This window comes from Lolium perenne, chromosome 5, assembly GCF_019359855.2.
Source record: "Lolium perenne isolate Kyuss_39 chromosome 5, Kyuss_2.0, whole genome shotgun sequence".
NCBI classification, from domain to species: domain Eukaryota; kingdom Viridiplantae; phylum Streptophyta; class Magnoliopsida; order Poales; family Poaceae; genus Lolium; species Lolium perenne.
Window position 1 is genome coordinate 4,408,339 of NC_067248.2, and position 19,841 is coordinate 4,428,179.

General features: G+C 42.7%; 2 protein-coding genes across 2 annotated transcripts; one reads left to right on the top strand and one right to left on the bottom strand.

Moving 5' to 3' along the window:
• The first annotated feature begins 3,871 nt into the window (after positions 1-3,871).
• On the top strand, positions 3,872-8,790 carry LOC127326332 (uncharacterized). Its single transcript, XM_051353207.2, has 3 exons — positions 3,872-4,785; positions 4,963-5,361; positions 8,396-8,790. Exons 1-3 carry the CDS (start codon positions 4,111-4,113, stop codon positions 8,507-8,509), a joined length of 1,188 nt encoding a protein of 395 aa, XP_051209167.1. The 5' UTR covers positions 3,872-4,110; the 3' UTR covers positions 8,510-8,790.
• A 1,874-nt stretch (positions 8,791-10,664) lies between these two features.
• On the bottom strand, positions 10,665-15,617 carry LOC127326333 (malate dehydrogenase, glyoxysomal). The gene is made up of 9 exons (XM_051353208.2): positions 15,426-15,617; positions 14,484-14,699; positions 13,634-13,948; positions 13,417-13,506; positions 13,228-13,311; positions 11,839-11,874; positions 11,659-11,748; positions 11,457-11,551; positions 10,665-10,961 (listed from the first exon to the last, which is right to left on the bottom strand). Exons 1-9 carry the CDS (start codon positions 15,501-15,503, stop codon positions 10,889-10,891), a joined length of 1,077 nt encoding a protein of 358 aa, XP_051209168.1. The 5' UTR covers positions 15,504-15,617; the 3' UTR covers positions 10,665-10,888.
• Between the last annotated feature and the right edge of the window lie 4,224 nt (positions 15,618-19,841).

Here is a 19,841-nt window from a genome sequence, read left to right on the forward strand (position 1 = left end):
GTGCGATGTAGTGTATCTAACAGTTTTTTAACTGCCGCCGCAATTCGTACAGTTCACGCACGTGATTTTTCAAGATATATGGCCGGGTCAGGCAACACGTAGTGCGATTTGACGTGGACTTGCACCAATCAGATATCACCTGACTCCACGTTAGTATAACTTGTCGGGGCAAGTTCGTGATTTTCTTGTAGGGAAAGCTGGCCAGCCACCTAGAGCTAATAGCGGCGACGTGCGTTTTCTACATCCTCTGATTTTATTTATACACTACTTCCTCATGTCGTTATTAATTGACACCGGAGCACAGCTGAAGCAGTGCAACTTTACATACACTTGTGTCGATTAAATGGGACCAAAGGTAGTACTTCCTAAAAGATGTCACAATTTTATTAAAATATACATGTATCTAGACGTGTTTTAGTGTAGATATATGTAGAGTTAGACAAAGTTGAGACATCTTTTATAGATGGAGTGACTAATAAGTATCCTGGTTTTAGTTTAAATTTATACCAAAACCACTACACTTATTATGAACTGGAGGGATTTTTATATTTTTTGACTAGCGAAGCACATTTCTTCATTGATAGAGAAGAAAACTAGTAGAGGAAATACATCTACTATTCACCTCATATGTCGAAGTACTGATAAATGGACTAGTTTGATGAAGGAAAAGGGGCAGGACGCCCACTGGCAAGGTTCCAGAAAACTAGTGGCAGAGTGTCTAATTAATTGCCCAAGGGACCGAGCATGATAAGACATCGTTTAGTAGCTCGATGATATTTTAGGGTCTAAGAAGATGTTTTAACCGTTGCACCATATACCATATATATATCAGTCACCAACTTTTCTAACAACTTTTGGTTACAATATAGAGTGACGTTAAAAAAAGCCTTTAAATGTTAAGTGTAAAGAGATGATTCACTATTGTGCCAAATATCATTTATTAGTAAAGAATTTTCTAAGTAACCTTTGATCGTCGTATAACTATATCGACTTCTGAAAGTTAACAGAGAAGATATGAAGCGTACATGAAGATAATCTTATGAATAAGTTTGTCTAGTCCAAGAGAGAGGGGTGATCTACCTACTGATCCGCTCCACCCCTTGGGGCCTTGGAGTAGTGGTGGACCACGGCCCCTTGTTGGTGGGAGGATTTTCTTTGTTTGGTTGGGTTATTTTTCAATATCTTCTTCAAGATGGTGCGACGACGACTACATCTTGAAGTCAGAATACCCTATCTGCACGCTCCGGTGCTGCGTCTAGCATCAACGGAGTGCACATGAAGTTGTGTGTCCGGTTGATCTCTTGGGATACGGTAAGTTTTCATGTTCGCTAGTGTGATTTCAGGTCACCCCATCCATTCTACGGTTATCATCATTTGTGTAGTGTGCTAGTCCTTTGGGGTCGTAGAACGACGACTTCCCGTATGTCTACTACAACAAACTACACTACCACAAGTTTTGCCCTGCTCGGGTGATGGAGAGGCGAACACGGCGGAGTGCCTTCGGCTCTCGCTAGTCTACGTATATAATCGTCGCTAGGTGGTTTAAAGAACTATTTGTAAATTTAGCTACTTTTAAGGATGTTTGTATTATTGTTGCTGATTATTAATAGATTGGTGGAATTTCGCCAAAACTAGAAGGTACGACCTTCAGAGATAACACTTTAATAACATGTTTTTAATATTATGGTCTCTAATAGCATGGATGGGTTAATGATAAATGATGCCTTGTGAACCAACTAACCAGACTTCCTTTAAGATGATGATTGATGAGGTCAAATTCGAAATTGCTTCACACACGACATTTGATGTCCCATCTTTGTACGATTTCCTCTGCGTCGTGCTAGTTATGGCTCTTTCTAAACTGCCAACTAATCCTCTCTTCACTGCCAAGTCCAACCCAAACCTCTGTTATTGCAGCTGGGTTAAACCTCTCTCGTTGAAGCTTGCATCGAGCTCTCACCTCAATTTTCATATCGAGCAAGAAGCCGACGCTTCTCCCTGCAGCACAGCGGCTGGCGGTACCTCCCTTCCAAGCAGCGAGAGAAAGGTTGCGCCTCGGGCGAATCACAAGAGGTACATTGCCACGGCCGCGAGCTCAAGCTCAACTGGAGAGGCCTACGCCTACCTCAACATCTCAAGCTGTCTGCCTTACTAATCACTCTCACAGAGATCACCTCAAAGGCTCAAAGGTGTAGCAATGGCTGCTAGCGGCGTCCCAGAATTAGCCAAAGGGATAAGGAAAAAAAGAAATGAAAAGGATATGTGTTAGGTGGGGTCTACCAACCAGAGAGCCAGCCCCGCGTGAAGCAAAGCTCCCGGCACGATCGTACAAGAATCGGCCGAAGTTTGTCGCACATATAGCAGCGCCGGGTCAAATTTTGGTGCACATCCATAATTCTGCTTAGTTCGATTAGTCTTGTGAAATAGTAATAAGTCTATGCATGATGAGCAAGATCGACAGTATCTCACCTGCAGGCTCATGAATCCAGCCACACAACCACATATGGCTGTTGCACATATTGACATATACACATGCAATGCTGACTTGTCTGCCCCATTTCCATCTACAATTATATTGTTTCATGTTCAATAACAGCTTTCAAAATAGATCATGTAGATTTATGCATGTGCACGCTCGTTCATTTCTGAAGTTGGGATCTCTCTGAAGTTTGGGGCCCTCATGCACGTGCCTGCAAGACAGTGAGACGGTGATGTGTCATGCAAGCATGCCATGCTCAACTTCATAACACGAGAGTGACACTTGGCACGGTGCACTGAAAATCAAAATAATTGAGCCATCGACATGATTAGTGTTTTTTAATTACTAGAGCTGTCTACACGTAGAAACCGGCCGTATGAACCCTAGAAATGGTCACGGGGCCTCCAGAATTATTAATTAGTTAAGTAGCAGGCTACATATGTGTAGCACGCACATAGATAGTTCGATTGAGTATATATACGCTCAAAAGTTGACTCGTTTCGAACGTGCATCCACACGCAAAATATAGTATATGTGTATGAGTTTTCGGCTTTCCCCTGCTCGATCGATGATATTACATTTTGTTTGAAACAAAATTCAAAAGTTTTATGCAATCCAAGAGACTCCTTGCATGTATCATGTAAAAGTGCAATATAATTTGGGCCCCTCTCAGGGGCAGCTGACTGAGAACTAGGCTAATTAATTCTTAGTCGACTGCCTCACTACCTCTTTTGCACATGGCATTCTTCTTTGTCTCCGGTGAATCCCCTTCACATTGCGCCAGGAAGAAGAATCGAAGGCTGAGAAGATAAAGTGGGCGCATGAATTAGCTAGGATGCGTTGAATGAAGCGTGGATGAGTTGACTGAAAACTAAACTAATTCTCATCTAGCTTAAAATTAGGAAAGCCTATATAAATTTACCAAATTTTACATCTAACGTGGCTGAAGCATAGAGACGGGTATGGCGATATAGGGTACGTGTATATATATCAAGCGGCATTATCAGCAATTATGGACCATCTTATATTGTTTTTCCGTGAAGTTCACCAAACTTACAAGTGTGCGTATTTTGATAATAAAGAGCTCCATGGAGCTGGGAGCCAAAAGCAAGTCCATATATATATGGATGCATAATGCACATACATAGTGTAGCAATGCCTTTTCTTACCGGCTCCGATATGTAATTAATAGAGCTGTTTCATAAGAGGTGCATACAAGTAAATACAACTTTCATCTAATTAAGTTAGGCATCACCATTTTAAAACAACACATTTTTTTAAGGTTCGCGCGAATCTCGAAGCATGAATCAACGTACAGTGATCAATGGACTGACCTATATATACTATATTCTCCGTGGGGTGCAATGTAAAATGCACAAGTATAATACTAGTCGTAGCTAGTAGGATTAGGACACACCACGAAAAACTATTCTTTTGGTATTTGTTCCCTCTCTCTCTCTCTCTCTCTGCTGTCTAGAGAGAGACTGAGCTCCAGAGAGTGAAAGAGATCTGGATGTATTTTGTGCTTCAGATCATCATCACTCCAATCATGCTAATTAAGCTGCCAGCCAGGTGAAGTGATTTGTCTCTTCTAGCTAGCTTGCAGGGAGGAGTAATCGATCAGTTGAGCCATGGACGACTTCATGCAGTGGGCGATGAACTCGCTGGACCAGCAGCAGCACCACGCCGTCGCTCCTCCGGCGTACGGCGGTACTGGTGGCTATGGCGACGGCGGCGGCAGCAGTGCTGGTGCTGGTGCTGGTGCTGGTCCTGGCCCAGCAGCCTTCCCCTCGCTGCAGGCGCTGCGGCGCCAATCGACCGCTGCAGGCGACGGCTTCCGAGCGGACTTGACGGTGCAAGTGGACCAGCACCGAGCGAGCAACAGCTGGAGCGCTAGCTCATGCGACAGCCCTTGCGCCGCCGCCATGGACTACGATGCGACGGCCGCCGCCGCCGCCGGATGGTCATCGCACACGGCCAGCGCCAGGACCAGCAGACCCATGAGCTGGAACTTCAGTGCCGCGTCCGCACAGACGACTGAAGCCTCGCTGCCGAGTCCGGCCGCCGCCGCCGCAAGAGGAGGCCACAGTACGCCCACCGCAGGGAGGCGTGCTGGGGGACTACTAGCAGCTACGGCGTCCCACGGACAGGGAGCAGGTGGTGGAGGAGGCACGGCGGCGTCTTCGTCGGCGTCGGCATCTGCCGGCGGGCCCGTGCAGGACCACATCATCGCCGAGCGCCGCCGCAGGGAGAAGATCAACCAGCGCTTCATCGAGCTCTCCACCGTCATCCCCGGCCTCAAGAAGGTTCTTCTTCTTCTTCCACCTTCCTCGATTTCATTCCATGCTTCTTCTTCTTGCTAATCCTCTAGTGTAGCATATTAAACTGCTGACAACCAGATTAATTAAGAATTTAACATCACATGCGTTAATTAAGAATTTTTATGACCGCCATGAACTGATCTCTGCTAAACTGATCTGAAGATGGACAAGGCCACAATTCTTGGGGACGCAGTGAAGTATGTGAGGGAGCTGCAGGAGAAGGTGAAGACGCTCGAGGACGGCGACAGCGCCGCCGCAACCACCACCAACATCGTCCGCTCCGCCGTGCTCGTCAACAAGAAGAAGCCATGCCTGGGCCAAGCCGGCGGAGGTGACGACGTCGGCGAGCAGAGCCACGGCGGCGGTGGAGATGGTGGGTTGCCGGAGATCGAGGTGAGGGTGTCGGACGAGAAGAGCGTGCTGGTCCTGATCCACTGCAAGAACGCCAGGGGTTTGGTGGTGAGGGTGCTGGCGGAGGTGGAGGCGCTTCGGCTCGCCATCACGCACACCAGTGTCATGCCGTTCCCGGCCGCCACGGCCATCATCACCATCACCGCAAAGGCAAGTGAAATTCATAATTGGTACTGATTAAACTGCATCTATACTATAATTCCTGCACAGCTCAAACAGCCAGAGTGCAGATTAAATCGCTTGCTGAACGCACCATGCATGCAATAAAGTAATTTCATCTCATTCTACTAATACCTTGATGACAATGGATCCCGTCCAAATGGTAAAGGATGTGTTTATCTTATCGATTTTGATAAATCCCATTTTTTTTTTAAATTTCCTAAGTGGTTTAATCAGTGAAAAGTTGCAATTTTTTTAGAAAAGTGCAAGTTGTAACTTTTTTTTGCTAAACTGAAGGTGCACTTTCTAAATCGATCGAGACTTGACAAAATCTCAACAGATTGAGCTATAGAAGAACCTCATATATGCACAATGCATGTGTAGAGAGGTGCATGGGCAAAATAAAACCGTTTTTTCTTCTGCTCATAAGACAATAATTGAAGTGCTTATCTTCTAGCATTGGTGCACTGATGGATGTGCTTATGCATGAGTTTGTAATGTAGAAAATGCTGCTTTTAATGTATGATTATAGTTTGTTTATGCATGGATGCTTGATGATTTTGCTACATCCTCTCTCTAAGTATCCGTGTAACAAGTAGTAACCTAAGAATATTAGGCTCGATATGCCGGAGGCTGTAGACTCAAGCTATCCCCGCAGAGCGCCATTAATTACTGCATCATGAGTACGTCAGTCGGTGTGGAGGTGATGCATGCTTCCATCCCCCGCTTCGGTTGATGCACACAATCATAATTTTCTTGCGAGAACATCTCCACTGCAAATGGTTAATCCCTCCAACAAAACAGAGAACATGTTGTCGACCACTAAAATGACACGAGCTGGAAAACTTTATATCATGAAGCACTATAGCTAAACCGCTATCTGAACATGTAGTAGTCATTTCATGTAGGCAGGTTCAACAATAATTTCTCAAGATATTTGTTTGCTGCACATATGTTTGTATTGGCAAGTACTTGCTAGAGAAGGAAATCTACAAAAAGATGCTTGAGGGGTATGGAAATGTGAAAACCCCAGCGGAATATCAAATAGAAAAGGATAATGTAAAATATAATATAGATTTAAATGCCTATAGGTATGTGTTGAAGATAACTCACACAAAGATAGATCATGATAAGTTTTCGATCAGGCCATATATGTTAGTTCAGGTGTTGGAATCAAACCTGCATTGGTTACTAGATAAGATCTTAAGAGATCAGGTGGACGATGCATGGAACTTTCATCTGTAATTTCTCATGCGACTAGATCACTGACTAAACAACACATTTAAACATATTTAGAAATTTGTCAGGCACATATATGCCGCTTCAATATTTTTGCAGTGAGATCGAGTGAATATTATCAAATGCCTTTGGTACACATAATACAAGGTGACATAGCACAATCGCTTCCCTTTTTTCATTACCACGCACATTGTCACACTAGTAGAAAAAGGGGCTTCAGTCCCGGTTGATAAGGGCCTTTAGTCCTGGTTTTGCAACCGGGACTAGTCATTCGGGACTAAAGCCCTCCCCTTTAGTCCCGGTTGTAATACAAACCGGGACTAAAGGCCTCGCCACGTGGGCGGCTGGCGCGCGCCGGGGTGAACGACCTTTAGTCCCGGTTTCTATTTCGTTAATTTTTTTATCTATTTGTTTTTCTAATTATTTTTCACTCTTCTTTTTTTTTCTTTTTTTACAGAATTTCAAGAATTTCAGTTATTTGACAAGTTTAGTCTCTAACTATACTTAATCTCTAGTCAAACTTCCCGCTCGGTCACCCATCCTCCCACTACTTCAGCACTAGCATGCTTAACTTCCAAGTTCCTTCCCGTCCCGCTCTTCGCGCACATGTTATTGATACTAGTATCATATCAATCCTATTAACATGTTGGTCGATGTCACACTTCTTTATGTTTTGAATTACAAATAATTATTTTAATACACAAAAGCAATGATGTAATAATAATCTTGAATAAATAAATAAACATTAACTTTTTAATTCTTATTATTTTTAATTATTTTTATCTTTTCTAATTTTTTAATAATTTTTATGCAGGATGCAATTATTAATTTAAAATTTTAAAAAATATAAAATCTTGAATTTCTAGCAAAAACTAAAATCTTCCTGCTTTCATATTTCCATTTGGAATTTTGAGAATCTAAAAATTGGCTAACCGGGTAAACCCACGATCATTTTGATATATCGTATGCAACCAGAAAAGCCGTTTTACCTTTTTCGAAAGTTTTTCTGCAAAAAAAGTCGAAATTCAAATTTGTTAATTTTCCCTAATAGTAGGTTGCGTAACATATAAAAATCTCAAAACATTTTATTTTTTGAATTTTCTACCATTTTCCTTTATATTTTACAAACCTAAAAAGGGCGATCCAAGGGGGGGGGGGGGGTGAAGGTGCGTGGGGAGCCAAAAAAAACCTAGAAAGCCTTTAGTCCCGGTTGTTAACACCAACCGGGACTAAAGGGTAGACCTTTAGTCCCGGTTGGTAATACAAACCGGGGCTAAAGGCTTTTGCCCCGGAGGTAGCCTGCCGCCACCCTTTTAGTCCCGGTTGGTAACCAGGACTAAAGGGTCCAAACGAACCGGGACTAAAGCCTGCGCTGTTTGAACCGGGACTAATGCCCCCCATTGGTCCGGGTTCGTTTTTAAACCGGGACTAAAGCTCTCAGTGGCTTTGGACCAAAGCCCTGTTTTCTACTAGTGTCGCTCAAAGGATACCTATTTTTTATTTTCCAACAAACAGACTGTACGTGCACATAGAATCATCTACTTTGAATTCAACCCATAATTACTGTAATACCTCTATCACCTATTCACCTGACTACCAGAAAATGAAAATTGTAGCATCTCATCCTTTAATTTCGATCATGATATTGTGGGAATCATAGCATTATTCATAATCGATTGACTACCTTATTTGATCGCTGTTTTGGGAGGTAATGCTTTAGGTACACACTTCTGTGTTAATACAGAGTATTAATTTAACTAGTATGTGCAACTTTAATTAATTTCAGGTGGAAGCGGGGTTCAACTCGACAGTGGATGATATTGTGAGGAGGCTCAACTCGGCGCTGCACCAACATTACGGTGCCAATTCTGATCAAAACACTGCAAAAGGAGAATGCTAAACCAGCTCATGCATACAATGCAAGTCCATCCTTTCCTTGGATGATTCATAATACGATAATATGGAAAATTAAGAGAGGATCTCATGGCGGGGAATTCATGCATGTGCATACATGAGCTTAATAATATGTTGCACTCATGCATGGTGACGAGAATTTCTCAGCCAACTTGCAAGTTTTGGTCCCTAGCTCTAGCTACTTTGTTGCTGCACAATCCAAATCACACTGATGAAATGGGAGAACCAGTCTGTTTGGAATTTATAATGTTTTTGCTGTTTTGCATACCTAGCTACATATTGCACGTGCATTGGCATTCCTTTTTCTGGATACATGCATGTTTGGAATTTTATTTCTTGTACAAAAAAAATGGACGTACGTAGCTGTATGTATATATATATATATATATATATTGTCATATGCATCAATTATTATGCATGTTGCACCATCTGTGTCTGCTATCAGAAGATACACCATCCAATAATTCAACGCGTATGAAGATCTCAACGTATCATCTAGTACTATTATTTTTTGTTTCTTAAAAAAATCTCCAACAGTATCCTGCTTAGCAATACTTTAATCAGGAGTGCATGAGATCATATCCCGGAATACATGCATATCTTCTCTGTGACTCGTGCATGAGTCATATGTATGCAAGAATAATATGTTTTCTTCGAATAAACTAAAGCTATACGATCGGCCTGTTTGTGTGGACGTCTATCTCATTGGCCCTCTTGATTTGTTTAGGAGATATTGCATGATTTGTACAGCCCTAAAGATAAAAGATATAGATACGACCAGGACTTGATTATTGGAGACACAAAGCTGTTGAGATACACAATGCAAAGTTGGCACAGTGGCTGTCTGCATAAAATGCAGCATGTCTTTAGTTGGTAGGGCAAGCCAAGAAGATCTCTTTAGGTTGCATAAATAATGTATATACATATCCAACATGCATATATAGTATACACAAGTTCATACAGACAGGTGATCGTCATGTTCCCCAACATGGAATATATCGTGATTAAGAACATGTAACATGTTAACGATGATCTCGACTCTCGAGGCTGGGATTCGATCAGCGCTTGTGGGCAGTGTATTTAACTGGATATAATAGTTTAGTGAGGAAGCATTTGAGCTGAGAGGATGAATATGATGGACACTATCGTTTGGTTCTGCCAGACAAGTAGTAGTACTACCGAACCTAACCAAACTGAAGAAGAACACATATAAGAATTGCAGCTGAGATCAACGAATGACAGCCCTCCATATCTCAGGGAACTCTTAGTTTATATGCCTAGGTGAACTTTAGTTGAGGTCACCCCAAATGCAAAAGGCTACTCAATATTGTAGTATTATTTACCATCCAGCAATTTGGCACATGCATGCATGGATGAGATGCTTCAATAATTGGGTTACGGTGTATATTTTATATTGCCAATGCCAAAGTTGTTTCAAAAGGGAATTTTATTGCAAATTGATGCTGTAGTGGTCACTTTGAGATTTCGATCATCTAGTTAACTGGATATGAGACAGATTAAAATCAGAAATAAAGCCATGAATCTTAACTACTACCACTGTTCTGGGATCTGAATCAGCTAGCTTCAGTTGGTCCATAGACAGCAGTGAACAACAAGTGGTGTGGCAGCTCAAGGAGTACAGATATAGGCACTCATATCTCGTGTTTGGTCGATGTGACAAACACAGTGGCACTCCATCCCCAGGCCCCAGCCACGTAATTGTCCATTTGTTTATTGCTCATGGATCGATCGAAAGCTGATCCATGCTCGCACTTTCCAGTGCCATGCTCTCTTGTTTATTGCTGTCTCAGATAACATCGTCAGAGTCCGTGTGCATGTCAAGATCTCAACCAGACACCGTCTCCATTGCACACTGTTTTTCTTCAACCCAACAGAAAATAAGATAATACAATTCTTTTTTTGTGCTATCAATCTATTGTGCAAGCAACAGCATGTTGAAAGTGAAAATATGAAATACCTTGCATCGGATGCATGGTCTGACTCTGACAACACTCACCGTCAGCTAGTGCATTATCCATCCGCACATCATCCATGCATGCAGAGTGAGCTCCACACATTCTTTTACTTGGTGTACATACAGTGCTGTCGCAGGAAGGATATCGTAAATAAATCTGATAAGCTAGAGAAAGAGCGCCCCTTTGAAACTTTATTTATTATCATATGTATCTCAGGCTTTTCATATATTTGTTACAACCGTAAGAAAAGATGTAAAGAGTTTTACAGAACGACCCACACACACAGAGGTAGCCTGTTTGCATGAAGCAAAAGCACAAACAGCATATGTATATGCAATTCGACGTGTGTTGGACTTGGGGAGCACATCCAACAAGATGATGTATGTAACTCACTTGTTGACGAATGACACACCCTTCTGGATGCTCTCGGATAGCTCCTTCTTCGCCTTCTCCAGTCCAGCTCTGCAATAGCGACATTACAGGTCAGCATGGTCACAGGATATCGAAAACAATTGGCCTGTCATAAATAATGGCAGCGACAGCGCGTTCTGTTCAGATGCAGCACCGCTCATATGTGAGATCCTGTCATATGGTTCTTCTCCAGATGTGGGATCTGAAGAAATAATCCAGGCATGATGTGATCTGCCCACGAATGGGGATGTGTGTCCCAATCTGTGACATTTCAACAAGGGGAAAACCCTGTACACTTGTTGTTCCTGTGCATGGAACAGTATGGGCAATAATTCATGCGTCCAGCTAGGCCGATAGAAGGCATGAGACTGACCTCCTGTCAGTATCTAATAGTGGAGGTTCTGAACCATATGAACTGTTAACTGAGCCTAGCGACGATAACTTGGGCATGTATCAACCTCACAGGAAAGTATACATGCGTGCACTTGGTACTGAAGACTAAGATGAACGGTGAAAGCAGGGTTAGCTCTGCATTTAACTACAGACCTTTCAAACTCGTTCAGTGGACCAAGTGGCAAGATCTCCTCGACGCCAGAACGACCTAGGCGAACTTTGGATGCAAAGAAAGGCAGTTCCGTCACCTTCAGCACCAGCACAAGGAAAACATTCCCGTCAGAGAATACGAGCAAAAGGGGATTTGCAGATCACAAATAATGTTAAGTGAAGACTAATCAAGAAATAAACAAACCTGAGAATCCACATAAGAGCACTCCACTATCCCAGCATCACCATGCAATCCTCTCAAGCAAGCATCTGCAAATTTAGCTGCCGCATACGCCTAGGAAGGAGCCAAGTACTGTTAATTCATCCAGCATTGGAAAATAGAAAACCAGATACACTAATGTGCATAGAAGCGATAGAAACCAACCATAGAAAGAGTTGCCGATCCTGCTCCTGCTTTCGCCTGAAATGCATCAAGAGCAGTAAGGATTAAAAACAAAGCTCAGAGCACCTATCCATCTCGCATGTATTATTGCCTCACTCTTATGTTCTAAAAAGTGTAGCATGTCAGTTCTTATTCAGTTTTGTTAGTTATAGAGCTAAACAAGTGCAGCCATCTTGTTGCTAAGTATGTGCGGAGAATAATAAAATGTTCCTATAAAACTGGGTGCTTGGTAGTTTTGATGATGTAACTGTATGGATGATTAAGAGCTTTCCTGGCGCAAATAGTTTGAAAGTTGCAGTAGGGCTAACTACTTTGATCTGGGCCATCTGGAAAGCTACAAATGAGGCCTCTTTCCAAGGAGTGTTCCCTCAGGACCCAACAAGTATAGTTTTCATATGTACTACCTTTTGGGCTGATATCCAGAAACAAAGCTTGCAAAAACTGTAACGTCACAGAGCAAAACTGTTAATGCTGGTGGCAACTGAGGTTTTTCATTGAAGACAAGGCTGGGGGCCGCTGATGCTGCGTCTGAGTGGACATCACTAGAATGCAGGCATTGATGTGGCACAGGTTGGAGTTTGAGAGGGTACGAAATACATGCCTGGTTTCAAGTGTTCTGGTTCCTCCATCAAGATAACCTATGTTTTGTAGTTTTACTGTTGCTTTCTGTTTTCCTGTAATAAGTTGGGTGCAGAAAGTTTTGTTTCGTCAGGATGCTCTGGTCTGTACGTAGATGGAGTAATATTGATTTCTGACGGTTGAAGTTAGGTTGCGGCGAAACCATGGCTGGATGTGAAAAAACTGGACCATGAATGATCAGTTTCATGTGAATGAAATTGGGGGCATTATGCCCCTTTCCTCAAAGAAAAAGTACAGACAATGTGCAGGACTCTATGACTGAAGAAGGTTTCAGCTGTACTCCTAATGAGGGCCTTTGTGGTAGGCCAAATCTCAGTCAGTATGTTATCAAACATCAATTTTGTTCCTGTTTGAACAGCACATTGATCCCAGTTGTAAGTGAGAACAATGGAAAATAAAATGAACAAAGGAGGATTAATACTGTAGAACTGAAATTGAACTTCACTATCCTCCTTAATTTCACACCGCCTTTATTCTTTTTTTCCCTTTCTCCTTCTCCAATATATCCCAGTTCACATTCGCACTCCGGTTAAGTTTGAATTGTAGGAGTAACCTATCCTATTATGATTGGACACGACCAAATATACATAGCCAATAATACACAGATACCTCAACAGAGAATCTAAACAAGTATTCAGAGCTGAGCAATTGCAGATGGAACTTTTGAATTGACTTTTCCTTGCTCCATTATTCATACAAGATGAAGCATTACAATGATATGGAAAACTATACCTCCACAACTTCTGTCCCACCATTCTGTATGCGTGAGGTGAGATAACTAATTTCCTCAGGGGTGAACGAGCAGGGAGGACTAACCTACAAATATAGGGAAGTACCATTAAGGAATTATAAAAATGAACAGGGTAAAATCGGAAACCTCAGCGACACATATGGTTCAGCATTTGCAGCAACTGAAACCACCTGCGAAAGGAGTGGTAATATCGTAACTCCGGCATGCCCGCCAACAACAGGAACATTGACATCTCTGGGGTCAAGTCCAAGAACCTCACCCTGTAAACAGACAAGGGCAGGAATAAGAATTGGAGAAACTATCCATGTAGAAACTAGTAGTGATATAATACGGCAAAGATATAATAAAGAAATAGGCAAATATGGTAAACTATTTTGAAGTACATACCACAAAAGTATTGGCTCTCACTACATCAAGTGTTGTCACCCCCAACAATCTCTTAGGATTGTATGTCCCAGCTTTTTTAAATACTTCAGCAGCAATTGGTACGGTAGAATTGACAGGGTTACTGATAATATTCACGATTGCATTTGGGCAGCATTTTGCAATACCCTCGCACAGAGTCCGGACAATTCCAGCATTGATGTTGAACAAATCATCCCTTGTCATCCCAGGCTTCCGAGGGATGCCAGCAGGAATGATCACAAGATCCATTCCAGTAAGAGCATTTTCCAATTGCGGCTGGCCCACGAAACCACGCACCTGTAGAAATAAGATCGTACCATAATTGCGCTAGATGATCAGAATAACTTTAAGGTTCGAAAATTGGATGATAATCGGGTAGTCAAAGATATGTGGGAATACAATCACAAATCAATATATTTCATACAAACGCAACTAGGCTATATATGGTTGATCCACAATTTACTTCTGAATGATCGGGTACTATGTACATTTCTTCTGAGATCACTGTAGAGCTCCACATTTAACATGAATTTCAAAAGGATGCGAATATCACTGGAAATTAGCTAGTTATTTTCCCGGATTATAAGTTTATAACAGCTATAGCAGGCTAATGCTAAGATTCTAGCGTATTTGCCACAAGTACATACACTTGAGAAGATAAATGTGCCACCATCTGTATGATATAAATATGACCAAAAAACATCAGATGGAGAGCAATTATACTAGAGGCCTAGCAACATGCAGCTACAGTATCCTTTCAGAATCAATTTGTAATATTATCATATAGCAACTTCACATAAACAGGAAATAAATACAAGGTCAAGGAGCATACCACAGCACGGGTGTTCATGTGGCTAATGTCAGCCGTGACACCAGGCGTGTTGACAACATCATACAAATGGAGAACCGAAACAAGCGGGTTCATCTTCATAAGCAGCGAGAGTGGCTGACCAATCCCACCAGAAGCACCCAGGACTGCAACCTTGAATCCTGGCGCCGCACCCTTTGCACGGCAATTCGAGCCCCTCAGGATGGAGACCTCCTCCATCTACAAAATAAGTAAGGAGAACAAAAAAATTAAGCCCAGCAGTATTTGTCAACCGCTGCGTGTCTGAAGCTGAACCCGAGGTTATTGCAGTATCCGATACATCCTCCAGTTAAGGATAGTTCAAGTGTGGTTCTCAGTCTACTACATGGCTCATTGATCTGAAATGTCATAACAAGACAGCATGCTTGTACTAGGCAGTTAGTTCATTCTAACTGCATATGTGTTGGACAGGGCTTAAACTACATGGAATCTGTGAACATCAGTGGTTCCCGATATGTATCCCTTAGTCGACAACTAACATCTAGTAGTAGAAACTGCATAATTTATCAGCACGCTGGCATTTGATCAGCCAATTTCAGAAATCCGCATCAGAAACTACCAATTGGCCATTATTACGATGCCAACATGAGGAATATGGTCTTAGCCCTTACTACGCGATCCCGAAGGAAAAAATAAATAAAGAGGAGCGTACAAAACGCGAATCAAAACTGGAGGCCCCAGTTTCCTACTGCAGGAAGCTAGCAGCGATTCCCCGTCAGCGGGCGGGTAGTAGCTCAATTCCGATCAGCGAACGCGAATCCGACCACACGCACGCGCACAAGCACAAGCTACGAGCCCAGTCCAGCACGCCCGGCTACGCTACGCTAGCGGCGCCGGCGGGGAGCAGTCCAAATCTGGGTTGATCGAGACAGGAAGAAGCGAAGGGGTGGACGGTGAGTAACGTGCCTGGGAGGTGGGCGGGAGGAGGTGGGACGCGAGCCTGCCCATCCGCCTCGCCGCAGCGTCGGCGCCGCCTTGCTCCATGGTTGGTCTGGGTTGCCGCGACCGAGCGCCGGAGTACCTACCGCACCGGAGACTCTGTAAGAAGCGACGAGAACAAGGCGGAGGTGAGGGGAAGTGGTCGCGCGGGAAAAATAAGGAAAGGCGAGGGGCTGGCCGCAAAAAGTAGTCGGTTCGGTTGGGGAGTTGGGATGCGTGCAAGCGATCATCTCCTCTCTCTCTCTCTCCCTCCGTCACCGGCACCGCCTGCATTTGCTTTGCTACCAATGAATCTATAACCACTTCTTTCCCTTCTTTCTTTCATGCATGACATCTTCTTACAAAAAAAACGAAATTGTTGTCTGCAGTACCCACTCTTACATTGCTTTTCTCCTTATCCCTCTACTCTACAACTCCAACCTAATCACGTGAATCTGCTTTGCAAAGCATGGGAAGGATTCCACGGACCACTGCGGAACAAGACTGTGCGAAGGATGTCACATCGTCACATCCAGATGTTGGGGTCGACGATGATTCAATCCATAGGTCACAACACCCGACCGCCTATCTAAACACTAGAGTTGTGGCCTAGCCTGTTAGAATAAGCTCGTTGGTTGTTGGAGTGGCGTTCTTTGTCTGGCACACCGTGGCAGGAGCCGGAGCTTGGTTTCTGGCGGCATGGGCACCGGTCCTTGGTGACCAATTGTTTTCCTCCAATGTTCCATTCTACGCCATCTCGGTAGACTGAGAGTTTACATTTGCAAATCCAAGTCTTGAATGAGGGCATGATGGGAGTATTATTTATAGTACAATGGTTATCCCCAAACTTCTCGCTATTCTTCATGCCATTGTCATGGCGTCCATGGAGAACTTAATATTTTTCATGTGGTTGCCATTCACCAACTCATTTCACCAAGTTTCCACCCTTCTTTCTCATTTTTCAACAGCAAATAAAACATGGACTCACGATAGTCACAAGATTTTGTAGTGTTTGCTTGCATGGCACACCCCAAGGTATACATTTTTTAATGACTTTCTCAACGTACACTTATGACGTGTTCAGCTAACAAATGCTATATATGCAGCCCCACATATACCTTCCTGCCTTAAGAATTAGGATGTGAAACGTACAGTATCATATAGCTTTAGATATGCTTTCTCCAACATTAGTTTGAATCTTTGGAATACTCTGAAAGATTGGAGGAAAACAAGAGGTCATGGTTTTGTTCGGCAGTAGTTTGGACAAAAGTTTTATCCTAAGCTTTCATTTTGTTAACGACCTATGGTCTCGTACTTGTAATTCTCCTCTATCATAATGAAGTTACATGTTTGTGTGTGTGCGGTTTTGATTCAGCCCCATACATGAAGGGCATTCCCCTCCGATCGCATCAAGTATGTGCTACAACCACTGTTTCATATGGTCCCAACTGAACGATCTTACTAAACTAGAACAAGGGTTTTTAGGGTGATGTAGTAAAAAAATCCCTTTGGAGTCTTTTCAATGACAAAAAGGAAGATGGGAGCATTTTAGATTACAAATGAAATTATCGTCAGTGACTATTCTTATATTGTTTTCTTTCCTTATTGGTCTAATCTAAAACTCCAAGCTAATCATGAGGATCTGCTTTGCAAAGTATTTGGAGAAAGAGGACAAGAATCCTCCCACCGGCCACTCGCGGAACAAGATTGTCTGGAGGGCATACAGATGGTTGGGGTCGATGGTGATTCCACAGATAGGCCACGTAACTCAATCTTCCATCTAAAGATTAGAGTTGTGGCCTACCCAAGGTAGCATGCTAAAACAAGCTAGTCGGTTGTTGGAGCGGCATTCTTTGTCTAGCTCACCATGACTGAAATCAATGCTTGGTTTTTGTCGCCATGAGAACCATTGCTTGGTGAGCAATTGTTTTCCTCCAATGCTCCATACTACGTCATCTTAGGAGATTGATGAGTTTGCATTTGCAAATCCAAGTCTTGAATTAGGGCACAATGGGAGTATTTATAGTACAATGGTTATCCCCAAACCTCTCTCGCTATTCTTCATGTGATTGTCATGGCGTCCATGGACCACTCAATATTTTTCATGTTATTTCCATGCATTCATATGCTCGTTTCATGAAGTTTCCACCATTCTTTTCTCTTCTTCATTTTTCAACCACCGGACTACCGGAGGCTCTGGAAGAAGTGATGAGAAGAAGGCGGAGGGGAGGTGGTTGAGCGGGAAAATAAGGAAAGCTGAGGGGTTGGCTGCAAAAAGTGCTTGGTTGACGAGTTGGGATGCGTGCAAGCAATGATCTCCTCTCCGGACTGCCCATCCTGGGAGGATAACCACGAGGCTACGATCGAATTCATCACCTCCGTCACCGGCGTGTGAGGCACCACCCCGGATGATCCATGAGACGTTAGAGCTATGAATGATGAATCTACAACCACTTCATTTTTTTCATGCAAGGATATTTAGATTCCCTTGTAAAAAAAGGTTTAAATGGGAACATTATATTATGAAGCCCTCGCCTCGCTGCGGCGCCATGATTATGAAGCCATAAAAACTGTTCCACCAAGGCGTATGGTGGATACATCACAAGATCTCGGGTGATGAAGACGAGGATTCTATCACAATGAAGATTTCCGATGATGATATGTATTTTACAGGGTATGAAGACAAGCATAGCAAATGGGACTATTTGAAAGGATGGGGCAAATTATATTCATCTGAAAACAAGGAATTGGAGTTCAGTGAACAATATAGGGATCTACTTAAGGGCCTTCCAGGAAACGGTGCCCACGACAAACTGACGCAGCTCCCTCTTGGCAAGGATGAACTGCCTAAATCAATAAGTATCCTTGCCAACAATGACCCCCAGACTGTCAGAAAGCTGCAGCCCTGGCATTTGCACAAATGGAGGTAATGATCTGCGAGCCATTCCTGTGTGGATCTGCTTTGCAAAGTATTTCGAGAAGGGGGGGAAGAATTCCAACGCCTACTGCGGAACGAGATTGTCTGGCGGACCATTGAGGATGTCCCTGAACAACACCATTGTTTTCTTCCAATATTCCAGACTAGCGGCAGGTCAAGATTGATTTTACATTTGCAAATCACAAGTCCTTAATAAGAGGAGAAACGGGAGTATTTATACAGTGGATATCCCTCAACTTCTCACTTTTCTTCATGCGGTTGTCATGACGTCAACAAACAACTCGATATTTTTTGTGTGATTGCGCATTCACCTGCTCATTTCAAGAATTTTCCACCATTCTTTCCTCTTCTTCATTTTTCAACGTGAAGCAAAACATGGATACACACAATAGTCATAAGATTTTGCACTGCCTTCTTGCATGACCAAGCTGAAGCTATACATTTTTTTGAATGACTTGCTCAACACTTATCACATGTTTAGCTAACAAATGCTATATATACATCCCCACATATACCTTCCCACCTTAAGAATTAGGATGTGAAATATACAATGTCATATAACTTTAGATATGCTTTCTCCAACATTAGTTTGAATATTTGGAATACTCTGAAATATTAGAGGAAAATAAACAGTCATGGTTTTATTCGGCAGTAATTTGGACGAGAGTTTTCAAGCACCTTAATTGGAAGCTTTCATTTTGTTGACGACCTATGGTCTCGTGCTTGTAATTCTCCTCGATCATAATGAAGTGACACATTTATGTGTCCGCGGTTTTGATTCGGCCCCATACCTGCAGGTGATCCCAAGATCGCATCCAAGTCTGTGCTACAACCATTGTTTCATCCGGTCCCAAGTGAGCCATCTTAATTACTAGACTGGAAGAAGGGGTTTTAGAGTGATATGGTAGATTTTTTCTTCCTTTGGAAGCTTTTTAATGACAAAAAGGAAGATGAGTTTTTTTAGGAATAAAAAAAGGAAGATGATAATTTACTTCTTTTACGTTGCATTACCATTCTTGAAACAACACATCCTATTTGTTTTATGTAGTGACATCTAGTTTATTGATCACAAATTTCTGATCAACGCTTACATGTACTGGTACAATAGTACAATTCATCCTCATAACTTCATAAGCTACTATGATTAAAACACACCCGCATGCTTCCTATATTTTACATGTTTCGTCACATCCGCATGAAGGCTCTCAGCAAAAAAAACAATGGGGGGGGGGGGGGGGGGTCTTCATGTCTGCACAGCGGCAGCTTTACATCTCAAAAAGAGTCGTTAAACTCAAGATGGAACTCATAAGCCATGATCAAAAAAGCCCTTGTCGTGAGATATGAACCTCCCCTGAAGTTTGTGAAAAGGTGAGCTTCAGCTCGAATGCTTCTTCGGCTTTAATCTCTTGCTATGTGTTAAAGCTCTGTATTCCAAAATGAGAAGAGACATCATACTGTAGCTGCAA